The sequence below is a fragment of the Colias croceus genome, chromosome 12 (assembly GCF_905220415.1).
Source record: "Colias croceus chromosome 12, ilColCroc2.1".
Lineage (NCBI taxonomy): Eukaryota > Metazoa > Arthropoda > Insecta > Lepidoptera > Pieridae > Colias > Colias croceus.
In genome coordinates this window covers 3,644,752-3,658,768 of record NC_059548.1, presented here as the reverse complement: position 1 = coordinate 3,658,768, position 14,017 = coordinate 3,644,752, and the positions used below count along the sequence as shown (strand labels likewise).

Below are 14,017 nucleotides of genomic sequence, written 5' to 3'. Positions count from 1 at the left end.
GAACAATGTACGATTTAGTTGCTAAAATTTCATTTTTTTGAATAATGATAAAAAAAGAAAATTTGAACTCAAAATACTGTGAAACTTAATATTAATAAAAATAAAACTAGTATCATATACATTCATGATTTACTAAAATATAATCAAAATAACGAAACATATTAAGCTACAACAACCATACATTTAAGTTTGGGGAATGTATTGCACAATACAGCAGTGATCATTTGCTACATTTTTTTATCATTTTAATATACAATATGATGTATAATATTGTAAAATAATAACTAAGAATTTATATACGTATTGTATTGTAATGATACCTAAGTCCCATGTCACATGATGCAATATATTATTAGATGTTTAAAATATAATGTAATAATTAAGATTTGTTTTGAATATTGTCTGAAAATTCATTAATAAATCACTTATGTATTGTTGATTTTAATATTACTTTTAAAGTAATTACATTTTTTTTTTCACTTCATTCATCATTTTTATTTATTTAATGACGTCCGCGTCGGGCTATGCAAATATAATTTATAATGATGATTTTAATATTAATAAAACTCATAACATTGTCCCAAAAGTATGTTCTACTATAGTCCATACCCCCATTATCACCTTATGTATGCTGTTAGCTATCAAATACTTCAATTTAGAATAACAGAAAATATCTTAAATAGAGTTCAAACTGAATATCAACAAAATTTATGATTTTTTACTTATTTCATTATATTCAAATGCATTGAGAAATAAGCAATGAATACAGAATACCCCAAACATATTACGAATAGTTTATAAAACACAGTATACACAATTATAAACCCTATATACAGTCACACACGAATTATAATACAACTAACCGAATAATCAGTCAATCATTAAAATATAACACAGACAGACTGAACACCAGACGTCTTAAGTCTTAATAGGACAGAATATTCACAACTAGCATTATATATTTATTATTTACAAAGTACTCTAGACTTATCTTTCCATAAAGTTCCTTTTGGATTGATGATAAACATTACCTATTAAGTTGTGAGATTTTACGTAATGATGTGAAGACATGAGACATCCATTTAAGGGTTGATTTTTCAATCCTTGGTTACAACTTATTCATCGAATAACGTATTAAACTACCATTTCATTCCAATTGTCTCTATTCAGGATACGTACGTCAGCTTACAGGTGACATTTTAAAATGTATTTGTAATACTTTATTGGACGGATAAATTTTAACCAAGGAATGAAAAATCGGCCCTAAGTCATTTAACACATAGATATTTATTACCTAATAAGTAATTAAGATATCGAGGCCAGCTCTAAAATATTATTTGCATCACATTGTTTAAAAAGTTTCTTTACTTATATAATCTTTCTTTAGTTATATAATACCTAAATTTAACGAATTGCACTGATCTCAACATTAAACAGCATTAGTTTGTCTTTTTCACGTGCTATACGTGCAAATTAAGATACACGGAGATTCCGTACCCGTTTCACTCGAATGAACCTTCTTTATCTTTATTGCTACTCCGATAACTATAGCATCTCAAAAATTCTATTTCTTCCTCCTCGCCTTTCTTTTCCTATTATTGTTCCTAATTCCGAGTTTTCGTCATATGTGTACTGGAACGTGCAGGAGTAGGGCATCTCTGCGGGGGAATTCTAACGAACACATTTCGCACTTGAAGGGTCCTTCGTCGTGTGTCTGTTGTGGGGAGTGTGCGGGGGAGGGAGGTGGAGAGGGGGATGGCGGGGAGGCGGGTGCGGGTGTGGGGGGAGAGGGCAGCGGGGAGGGGGAGGGGGAGAGGGAGCGCGGCGCTATGGCGCGTAGATCGTCAGCCGGGTGCCGGGGCGGACGCCGAGTCCGGACCTGTAATAAAAGTAAGCAGTTAGAGTGATGTAATGGTGAATGTGCACGGTCAATGATAGCAATATATTAAAGAGACAAATAAATATCAGTATGTATCCTACGGATGAAATAGAGATAGCTAGGCTATACAGATAGGATGTAAAATTAAGGCCGCCTTGTTCTGAATTTAGGCATTTTAGGCACTGAGACGGCTCGCGCCCGCGTTACGCAGGAGCCGGCACAACATGAACTCCGGTGACCTATGAAGGCGGGCGATTACGCCACAGTATAAATATTAAATAAATCAGTAGTTCAACTCAACTGCAACAATAAACACATACCTGCTTAGTGCGGGCACGACTCTCCTCCGACGTGTGTATCATGCGCGGTCGGCGCGGCGGCGGGGCAGCGGCGCGGCGACGGCGGCGCGCGGGCGGCGCGGCCGGTGACCGCGGCGACGCTGGTGACCGTGACCGTGACCGTGACCGCGCCGGTGACCGTGACCCGCCCCACTCGCCCACGGGCGACAGCGCCGGCTCGTTCTTTATTTTCCGCCGCCGCTTGTACTTCCTTGGCCCGGACTGCAAAAGGGATACATTAAATATTGTGCATTGTTGCCACTGGCCAGCACATATATATACACATACATATTGTAAAAAACAAAATATGAAACAATTTAAATAAATTAATGTCTGGTTTTACATTTACCTGAGGCTGTCTTTTCAAGGCGGTATTTTCATCACAGTGCTGTATGAGATGCTGCACCAACTCTGCGCTTGTTAACATCGGCCTCCCGCACACAGTGCACGAATATTGATACCCGCCTGATATAAAATATTTTTGTAAATAAAAATTGATGTTTTTATCGATTGCAAAAAGCATCTTAAAAGTGAATGATCATTAGCTATCATTATTTTAAATAGAAATATTATTTCATTTATTCATCATTCGAAATATATAATTTAGTTCAAAATTAAAATATTTGGATAACAATAACAAATAATAATTACCGTTAGCGCGTCGGTCAGGCGCCGAGTGGTGAGAGCGTACGTGCTCGCGCAACACAACGCGCTGGTTGAACGCACGCGGGCACACTGCACACGCGTACGGTTTCTCACCTGCAAACAATATGATTATAGTCGATTAAAACATCATTATTATTTTTAGTTATGTTAATATTTTGATAACAGCTCACTAGTTTAGTTTTCTACATTCTTTTTTAATTTGTTCTTTTGTTACTATTTCCATATATTATGGCTTTGGTAAAAAATGCAAATTGCAAAATAAAATATTTCATGTATGTATATAATGGATGTGTCTTTCTCAAATACATAAAATACAGCAGTTATATTTTTTATATTCTACTCATTAATAATCAATAATTTTATTTTAAGGTTGCATTCACATCACCACTGCAACGTTCTGAAACTAGTAACACATCACCATATCCATACTATATAATATTATAAATGCGAAAGTAACTCTGTCTGTCTGTCTGTTACTCAATCACGCCTAAACTACTGAATCAATTTTCATGAAATTTGGTATGGAGATATTATGATACCCGAAAAAGGACAGAGGCTACTTTTTATCCCGGGAAAATGACGCAATCCCACGGGAACGGGAACTATGCGGGTTTTTCTTTCAAAACGCGGGCGAAGCCGCGGGCGGAAAGCTAGTTATGTTCTAAATATTCATGTAACTAAAGATGTAACGTACCGGTGTGTATCCGCTCGTGCTTGCGCAGCGTGCCGCCGTCGGCGAACGCTTTCCAACAGAAGCGACACGCGTACGGCCGCTCGCCCGTGTGGATGCGGATGTGGATCTGCTGCGAGCTGCGCGACCCGAACACTTTGCCTAAAATATAATACGCATTTATTTATTTACATTATCACAACTTTTTGTAAAAATGAGTATTTTAATTTTCATATTTTGAGTAAATACTTACCACATTCTCTGCATGGGAATTGTTTTGAATTGAGTAAAGCTGTAGTTGTGTTGCGACCTTTGGACATTCTTTTTAATCTGTAACATAAAAAAATATATACATATATCCAAAATTTATTAGTGCTTTTCTATGACAAATGTCAGTGTGACTGATTTTATTTACATAATAATGTCACTTGTTTAGTTTTGTACACTACCTAGGCGCATTAGGGCGATGTCGTTCAGCGTGTCCCTCCGCGTGGGCCAATAACGTTAAGGCATCGGGACAGCTCTCGCCGCACACGTCGCACGTGTGCTCCTGCTCCCAGGTACTGCTTGTGCTGTCGTGTCGCTTGTAACTAAAAGTTTGGAGTGTTAGTTTGTTATGGAGTCAATTTATAGCGTATTAAAAATGTAAATAAATGGAAAATGTTTGATTGTTGGACAGTTTTGTTAAAGCGAAACCAATATTTATTTCCAAAAAATTTATAAATATTAATCATGTGTCTATTTTTTTTAGTAATAAAAAAGATTATACTAAATCAGAGCTAAACGATGCCAAACAAATACACAATCAAATCACTGACATATCCAATTCACACGAATTTCAATTCTAAACCATACATGATAAGGTCCACAATACGCCTGCTTACCTGTGGGCGGCTGCTACATGCCGCCGCAGCAGGTCAGCGCGCTGGAATGCCACGCCGCAGTCCTGACAGAACAGCTCGGGGCCACGCACCGTGTCGTACACCGTGCGCTCACGTTCACTGCCGCTATGCGCTAGTGGGGATAGGCGGAAGTCCATGTCGTCACCTGTTGTTTGCCAAAAAACAACATATCATTAATTTTGGTGTTATTTTTATGAGTGACTAGTGATCAATTATTGAGGTCTGTGGGAGAGGTTAATATGTTACAACTTTTAATAAGAAGTAAAGTTGTAGAGTTATAAAAATATTTTATTTTTTGGTTAAAGAATAATTACAGACTATGAACCAGCTGGCATATTATGTAAATTTCCCCAGCGTGGCTTTGTACACATTAAAAAAAATAAACAAAGAGCTTTCTTGGACTAATGTTAACTTTTGCGTCTTACCAATCAAAAATTTAAATTAATTAAAAGCTAATCATAATGCACATACCCGAGTTATCATCATAAGGGTCGTGTTTAGCCGATCGCGGTAGATGCGGCAGGTGCGGGTGTCGCTGCGCCGCGTGCGACGCGAGCGCCTCGCGCGACCAGCACAGCTCGCCGCACTCGCTGCATTCCACGGGCGAATCGCCACCGTGTACCTGCGGGGGGAAAATATGTTTTATATTTTGCTGAAATCAGTTTTATGTACAAGATATAAGATATTTTTTTGTTAAGTAAAAATTATAAAATAACCCTGAACATAGATGGCCGAAAGATATCAATTATCAAGTGTCAAAACAAGCCACTAAGACCAACACAAGCTCAAACTATATATTTGCAAGCAACATTGAACAATGTTTTTATAGTATTTTCTAGGGTTTGATTTTACGCGAGTATTATACATTTAGAAATTAAAGACTTTTTAACGGATTTTAAACGCGATTTAATCATTATATTATTTTCCCGACGTTTCGAACACTTTACAGCGAGCGTGGTCACGGGGAGACATATAATGCAATATAATGATTAAATCGCGTTTAAAATCCGTTAAAAAGTCTTTAATTTCTCAATGTTTTTATTTTGACAGATTGCTACATAGTAAAATATGAAATTTAAAACTTTTATAGATGAGAACTTAGAAAACATTTCTGAAAACTTCACCCGTTTGTTGGAAATTTTGCATAAAACCAGGTCAAATTATTGTACTTGCTAAACTGTCAACACGAATTAGCTAGTAAAATAATTATGTACATTCACACGCTTGTACATACCCTTGCATGCGACTGCAGCGCTTTCTCCCTCGCGAATCCAATACCACAATGCCGGCAAACGAAGGGCCTTGACGGGTCGGTGGGCGGCGGGGGCGGTGGCGGTGATGGTGGCGGGGAGGGGGACGCGGGGGATGGCGGGGATGGGGGAGATGGGGGAGGCTTGGGGGGAGTGCGCCCGCGCCGCGACCACTGCTGCGTGCGCGCTGACGTCATGTGCACGTCCGGCACGCCGTTCTGTATAGACAAGATATGAAATTTCTATAATAAGAAAGAGCTGTTAGCGTAATAACTCAGCCCCCGGAATCACCAACACAATAGAAAATCTATTGTGTCGTGGTCCGATTGTGCCGCTTGGTGCTCAATGGGTTAAACATGTTTTTGTCAATTTTTAAACACATTTTTTTTTATTATTCCTCTTTCATTTATCTGATTAATAAAGAATGTCGTACATTTTGTGTTATCTTATTAATTGGTGTTAAATATTTCCATATTTATCTAATGGGTTTGAAGAAATAAGTTTTACAGTTAAAGATCAAGATTCAAAAATCTCATTTGTGAATTGTATTCATGATTTAGATATTGCACATTATCTTACTTCTACAGGATCTGGTTTCTTTTTCCGTCTGCCTCTTTTCTTTCTTGGCTTTAAAAGAGAGGCAGTGTGTATTTCTTCATCTGGAATAAAATAGCCGATATAGAATTTAATTCTTTTCTTCATTTGGCTTTACGATAATCAAGTAAATATCAAAACACTGATTTGCAGAATGACATAGACTAAATAAATAAATATTCTATAATATTCAATATTTACCATTGCTATGATATTCAATAGGCTCATTTTCTGGTATAAAAGCGTGTACTTTCAGATGGTTCATCAGGTCACATTTGCGCACGTATCTTACGCCGCACAAGTTGCATGCGTGCGGTCTATCATTTTGATGTGCAACCATGTGATTCATAAGAGCTGCTTTCTTTCGAAACCGCCGTGAACAAAAATCGCAGGGGAATGGTCGCATCGCTGTGTATTCATCCTGAAAAAAGTAATTAATAAAACATTGGATCTATACTAATTTTACATATTGGCTATTTATCAAAGAGGCTACTATTAGTTCATTTAGTGAGGAAGATACAGCGAAACATTTTGGTATAAAACAGAACATCAAATGGAAATATTGCATAATATATAATTATTAAAATCAAATAAATAAAATACAAAGCAAAAAATAGGTTCTGCTTGTGAAATAAAAATTACCTGATCAGTTGGTAATGGCACATCAAGGTCATTTTCTACTTTCACATTCTGCACTGGATGTGCAAGATGTTCTAAAGGCACTTCCACTCTGAAACAATTTGAACAGTATATCATAACTTTCCTCTTTCATTCTTCATATAGTTAAGTTAGATAAGATATATTAATTCCTTTTCAAACAATTTACACAAAAAAATTAACAGGATTAATCAGATAACATCTAGAGAAATTTCGTAACAATTTACATTAAATATACAATTAATACATCCAGATAATATTCATACCGTTCCTGTTCTCCACTAATCACCCAATCATCAGTGATCACTTCTTCAGTAACGCACTCAACGCTGGGATCAGCTGCTAGTTCAGCCGACTCAGTATAATTCACATCTTGGGATAAGAATACAAGGTTCTCCGCTGCTATATTATCTGCATTGGCAATTAGCTCTTCTGCCGTCTAAAAATTATATTTATTAAGTATTATATGAACTAAACCAATGACATTATTAAAATTGATTAATAGATAATATATTTATGAATGTATATTCTTAGTATAAAATTATGATTGGCTATTAGCAAGGCATGAATGTAGCCAATCATTTTTCAAGAACATTGCAAAATAATTATAGTTAAAGTATAAATTGAGCATGCAATGAAAATGAAAATGAAAATGAATAAATAACAACCAGGGACATTAACAGAACATAAAACAGAACAGAATAACAAACCATATTTGAATAAGGCACAGTTTGGACATTTTCTAATCCGCATATTACTTCTTCAGTCACCTCTATATTAGGCTAAAAAATAAAATTGTAACTAAAAATATGATAATAAAATAAAAAGTTGCAACAGATAATCAATTTAAACAAAAACTCACTTTTATATCAGCTTCCTCCCAGCGGAGGTGGAATTCTTCTCCTTCCATTATTGTAGTGTTCTATTTCAGTCTAAATCATTTTTAATTACTTTCTCTCTTATGCTTAAAAGGCCATTAGGATGATCTTCAATTATTTGAGTAGACCAACTTTAAGTAAATCCAGTCTTAGTAAACAATTAGATGTCATATTTATTGAAAGTTAATGATTACAATCAATAATAGGATTTCATTATATAGAATGGTATGTTATTTGATATAACTAAAACAATCAGAGAATAAAATGTTTGAGGTTATATTTATTTGTTTACATACAAAAAGTATCGAATTTTACAATAAATATATATTTTGCCAATAATTAATACAATACATAAACGTAATTATAAAAGTTATATCCGCTGCACTTAAAAATAGACATGAGTAGAACATAAAGTCTATCTCTGTCACTGATTTCAATAATAGATTTAGATGTAAGATCAAAACATCAACATAACCTTAGCAAGAGATTAAGTATTTATGATAACTGTATAGGTTAAATGAATGAAATTACTTTTAAAATTATATTTGCTCAATAACCATCAACGTACAGCGATATCAATTGAAATGGCGCAACAAAAATGGTGCCTTGAATTGAAAGTGCATAGGTTATAATTGTCAATTAAAAGGTTAAGTTAAGTATACACAAAGTAAAAATTTACAATAATAAATATTTTCGATGAGACTATGTTAAAAAATTTGTGATTCTCTTTTACAATACCTGATTTTTGGTGGTGATAAAATCATATATCTATAGTTTTACATGACGCAATCACAAAACTTGATAACTGAGTACGTACGGAACGAAAACAAAAAGATAACCAAAAATGAAGTGAGGTTATTTCCCTCGATTTATTCTTACGCACAAAATAAAGAAGACAAAGATGAAACTGCACTTTTTTCTCAATTATAGGGCAAATTTATGAAACATTTGGTTATTTCAGCAAATGGCTATCTTGAAACTCGTCTTCACTCGTCTTTAATATTCTCGATTTTTAGTTACCACAGATAAGAAATATATTTTTTTTTTGTATCGAATCGGTATTGAAAAAAAACTTAATTACGAAAAGACATTTGTACAGTTTTTATTTATAAAATTATTATTTATAAAATATTTGGTCAAATAAGTAAATATCAATTGAAATTTAATATGGCTTGATATATTTTATAATTACAATGGAAATTCAAATTCTTCAAAGGTGTCCTCACTGAGGAATGTTTGTGAGGATGGACGGATGGAATGGTCATGGATGGACATTAGTTACTCTCTCAAGCAAATATTACTGAACCGATTACAATAAACCCTGAATATGATATGACCTAAGCTACTTTTTATCCCATAAATCAAGCATAAATCCCGTAGGAACTTGTAGGAATGAGAATGCGGCCGTGCCGCAGGCAGAATTCGAAAATGTATCATTAAACAAAGATTAAACTAATCGCATTGATGATTGATGAGAATTATTTCCTGAATAATTAAACATCTAATCCATACTTTATATTATAAATGTGAAAGTAACTCTGTCTGTCTGTTACTCAATCACGCCTAAACTACTGAATCAATTTGCATTCAATTTGGTATGGAGATATTATTTTGATACCCGAGAAAGGACATAGAGCTGTGTTTTAGGTAACTATAAAGGCGAATCTTGCGCGGGATGTCGGATGCACGTAAAGCGCCGTATTCACGGTCCATTTGGACGTACGTCCCGCCAAGGTCATACACGATGCACGACGCAAAACGACCGTGAATAGTATTGACGTACGTCAATAATAATTATTATTATGTTGCTGGATGTGCACGACCAATTTTTCGTCCAGCGAGCATCCCCACCATAAGATGCGAATCGGCCGCGGTCGCGGCGCAATCGCGAATCGCTCACTCGCTAGCCTCTAATTAGAACTCAGCACAGGAACTGTGACAGGAACGCACCTTAACCACAGAGCCAGATATGCAAGCTGTTAACCTCAGAGCAATAAACCTATAGAGTACTTGTATCGAGCGTATACAATTTACATATATTTGTTTCTCTCTATCTAAAGAAAACGTCGTATGAAAGAATGAGATAGCTATAGACTACAAGCTACGTTTCAACATAGTCATGGCACCATTTTTACTATAGGTACGTATTTATATAGATAGAAGGTGATAGTGATGGGATGTGATTCAATCGATAAAATCGTGGATGCATTTTGCATTTACGGTTTCGTGAAATAATAAATAATAAAAAAAATAAAAAACAAAATTAATAATTAATTTCAGTTCAATACATTATTTGTTTAATCCTACGAATATAATTAATGCGAAATTATGCGAGAATGGATAACTTTCTCTTTCACTGCTGAACCGATTACAATGAAATTTGTAAAAATTACTTTTGATCCCGTAAATCCCACAGGAATGGGAACTATGCGGGTTTTTCTTTGAAAACGCATGTATATCAAGTATGTAGTAGTTTCTCATCTATGAGAACTGTCATTTAATCAACCGTTCAATTTTCACATAGTTACACAAGTAACTTATGTGTAAAAAAATTCCAAATAAAAATTCACCTTCTTTATTCAAATGTATTTATTATGTACAGGAACAAAAAAAACGTAAGCGTAAGATTGCACAATTCTTCTAGAGTTCGAAATGCAGTGAACACAATCTAGCAAATTTCGACGGCGTCCAATCTACTCGTCTCATGTTTTATACCCATTTTTTATTTAGCTCTGGAAATCTAAAACAAAATGAATTTATTAATAATCTTAATGAGAAAATAATAAACAACAAACTAAACACATAAGTCAAATAAAACAACCACGTGGTATTTTTTATTTTTCTGCTGTAGAAAATTTACATCTTATTTGCAACAGCAACTACATATAAATCTGATATAAGAAACAAAATAAATAAATCAACGTTAATATGAAATAGATTTTATGTCATAAATCGATAATATACGCTGGATGTGTTACATCACTACGGTGGTAAACAAAATGCCAAAATGCCAAATATTGTAACATTTTTTAAAATTATTTAATTATTTTGTATTCCACAACCCCATAAAGTGGGTAAATGTTACAGTTACAACATATAATTATAAAAAAGCGCTTGATAAAACTTTCAAATAGGGTTAAAACATAAATATTTATCAATTTGCTGAAAATCACTTACCGATGGAAATATATTTTTTCATTGTTTTCATCCAAAACTCCCATTCGACTAGTGATAGCCGGTAGCTAAACATACAATAGTCATTTTAGCACACTGACAAATAAAAAGAAACACTATACACTTTATATTTTCTAAATATTTCGTTAAAAACACTTGATGCACCGAGACCTCCAGCTGGAAGGCAAACAAAATATAGCCGGCGCGCTACGTTTGAAGACAGTGCAGATACTCTATCGCTATCTCAATCTGGCTTATGCTGTTATTGACTAAGAGTAAGTAGATTAGAAAATATGTATTTTGTTCTGTCTCAATATAAGAACTCTATAGGTTTATTGCTCTGAGCTGTTAACCACAGATCTATGAAAGTTAACATTAGCATATTTTGTGAATTGTGCTGTCATTGTCATTATTCAATTGTCAGATTATAGCACAGATTATAGGTACCTAGTTGTCAATAAAACACGTAAACAAGCAATTTTGCGTAAATACAGAAAATTAAATACACTATAAACAAGTTTATTACTTTATTAGTATAATGGCACAAGAATTAAGAGAATTGTGTCAATTATTATTTCCGGATTCTTCCACAGGTAAACCTTCACAGTAATATACTAACTATATAGGTTGAACTATTCGTTGAGGCTAATCCGAATCACCAATTTTTATTTTCTTTTAGAAAATGCTGAATATTTCTCGGATATATCAGATTATATAAAAAAGGTTGGTTCCCAAAATTGGGAACAAATTGCCAAAGAACCTGAGCGTTTAACTGATGAAATGAAACATTTAACTGAGCAAACACAAGATTTGGCTTTCTCAAACTACAAAACCTTCGTTGAAACGGCTGAGATATCGCGAACAATAATGAAAGATCTTGGCAAATCAAAAGATTCTTTAGCAGTATTTTTGGAAACAACACCAACATTTGTGACAGAATGTGAAAAATTCTCACAAGCTGCTTCGGATATAGTTGAAGACAAAAAGTAAGCTAATCATGACTTTATTTTAATATAATGGCATAAGTTATTATTTACATAACATTAGAATTACACTTTAAAACTGTTTCAGACAATATAGTAACATCAGGAATCAAAGTGATAAATTGCTTGAACTCTTAGAATTGCCATCTTTAATGAGAGAAGCCTTAAATTCAGAGGACTATGAGAGTGCGCTTGATATATTCACATTTGTACGGAATTTATCAAAGAGATATTCAAATATTCCAATTGTTCAGGTAATCATTAATATTGCTATAATGAGTTACTAGTTATTAATTGTTGTCCAACTCCCAGACGTAAATATACACCAATAAGACATGTTCTCAGTAAATATTACATTTCAAAGTTTAAAGCATTATGCTTTTATTTGAAAATTCAGTATTTTAATTGTCTTTATTTGTAACTAGATATGAATGGTCTTTTGATTTGAATGTTTACTATCAGTATAATTAAAAATATCTTTTACTTTCTAGAATACTACTAGGGAAATAATGACTTTATGGTATGAAACTTTGTATCATCTCTTCAATCAACTGCATTATGATTTACCATTGCCACAGTGTTTACAAGTAAGTAAATTCACCGTTGCATGATTTTTAATGAAAAATTTGCTCTTTGTAGAAAAAAATATTTGAATGTTCTGACTAATTTTTTGTTATTTAATACAGATTTTGGGTTATTTGCGACGAGCCAATATTGTATTTAAATCCACTGAGGAGGAACAAAACTATACCAATGGTAACAAAAACGCCACTTCAGATGGCTTACATTTACATTTTCTTAAAGCCAGGAATGCTTGGTTTGAAAAAGCTCTAGAAGATGCTAAGAGTACAGAATGTAAGTTTTTTTTAAAGTAAAAAAAATTATTTATTCAAATATTAAGCATACAATCTCGTTGTAATACAATTTTGTTTTTGAAATGAATATTTTACCATTTGTATTTTACTTATTACTTATTATGTTACTAATAACCAAATACATGCTAAATATAACTTTTTTTAGCCCCTGATAAATTGCTAAGAAGAATTGTTGAACTGCACAGGATTCATTTATTCAATGTTCTTACTCAGCACAAATCTATATTTTTATCTGACTCCCAAGAGTCTAAAGTGAGGGATGATGAATTAAGTGGAACTAGTGCACTGTCTTGCTGGTTAAAGCAAAAGGTAGGGGAAAATCTTATAAAACATAAATATCTATTTTTGTTACTATTAATAATTGTTTTCCTCGCAGGTTGAAGAATTAGCAAATACTCTAAATCAAAACTTACATAAAGAAGATGAGACAAGCTTTGAGTCACTATTAAACCAGTGTATGTATTTGTGCCTGTCATTTGGAAGGGTGGGAGCCGATTTGAGATGTGTGCTTACTCCTTTATTTAGGAACAATGTTTTGATGCAATTTAATGCTGGCATAGAGAAGGCTGATAACAATTTTGAACTATACATGAAAACATACAAAGTTGCTAGTATAAAAAATGTACCAAGACCAATAAATGAAAACCTGGCATCTGGTCCTCCGGAAATTTTACTAGATTATTATCCTTTAGCTGAGTATTGTAATGGCTTATTAAATGTTCTGAATTCAATGAGAGTAACAGCGCCATTAAATCTCGTAAAGGATGTTTATAATGGTTTTCGGAAATCATTTGAAAAAGCTGTACAGATTCTTATTTCATTTTATCACAGAGAGCAACAAGCTTTTACTGATATTGAGAGGCAAAATTATTGTTCGTTTTGCGTTTGTTTTACTGAGGATTTAGTGCCATATATATCCAAATGTTTGTCGATTTCTTTCCCTCCATCACAAATAGCCGAAACGCTAGGTGTTACTCTTACTGTTTTACAAGAAAGTAAAATCCTGTACATAGATCAAGCAAAATTATGTCAACCGTTAAATAATATCACAGGTTTTTCTATGTAATTGACTTTGTATGAATAATTATTATAATAAATTATTATATATTTATATTAGGGATATAAGTAATCAGGTTATGAAATAAAACTGT

At 33.9% G+C, this 14,017-nt stretch overlaps 2 protein-coding genes across 3 annotated transcripts; one reads left to right on the top strand and one right to left on the bottom strand.

Annotated features, from left to right (window-relative positions):
• Positions 1 to 1,395: 1,395 nt before the first annotated feature.
• Positions 1,396 to 8,818, bottom strand: LOC123696023 (zinc finger protein 345-like). 2 transcript variants are annotated; one of them, XM_045642010.1, is made up of 17 exons: positions 8,573 to 8,818; positions 7,819 to 8,077; positions 7,667 to 7,738; positions 7,223 to 7,395; positions 6,942 to 7,029; positions 6,501 to 6,720; positions 6,285 to 6,364; positions 5,690 to 5,923; positions 4,927 to 5,077; positions 4,438 to 4,600; positions 4,003 to 4,143; positions 3,807 to 3,883; positions 3,578 to 3,715; positions 2,869 to 2,976; positions 2,567 to 2,682; positions 2,200 to 2,439; positions 1,396 to 1,879 (listed from the first exon to the last, which is right to left on the bottom strand). In XM_045642010.1, exons 2-17 carry the CDS (start codon positions 7,864 to 7,866, stop codon positions 1,622 to 1,624), a joined length of 2,307 nt encoding a protein of 768 aa, XP_045497966.1. In that variant the 5' UTR covers positions 7,867 to 8,077; positions 8,573 to 8,818; the 3' UTR covers positions 1,396 to 1,621. The 2 variants fall into 2 exon arrangements, with proteins under 2 accessions (XP_045497966.1, XP_045497967.1); XM_045642011.1 differs by lacking the exon at positions 7,667 to 7,738.
• Positions 8,819 to 11,466: 2,648 nt separating this feature from the next.
• Positions 11,467 to 14,014, top strand: LOC123696028 (conserved oligomeric Golgi complex subunit 8). The gene is made up of 7 exons (XM_045642017.1): positions 11,467 to 11,601; positions 11,688 to 11,994; positions 12,080 to 12,245; positions 12,483 to 12,578; positions 12,678 to 12,846; positions 13,012 to 13,175; positions 13,243 to 14,014. The coding sequence occupies exons 1-7, from the start codon at positions 11,547 to 11,549 to the stop codon at positions 13,930 to 13,932; spliced, it is 1,647 nt and encodes a 548-aa protein (XP_045497973.1). The 5' UTR covers positions 11,467 to 11,546; the 3' UTR covers positions 13,933 to 14,014.
• The last annotated feature ends 3 nt before the right edge of the window (positions 14,015 to 14,017 follow it).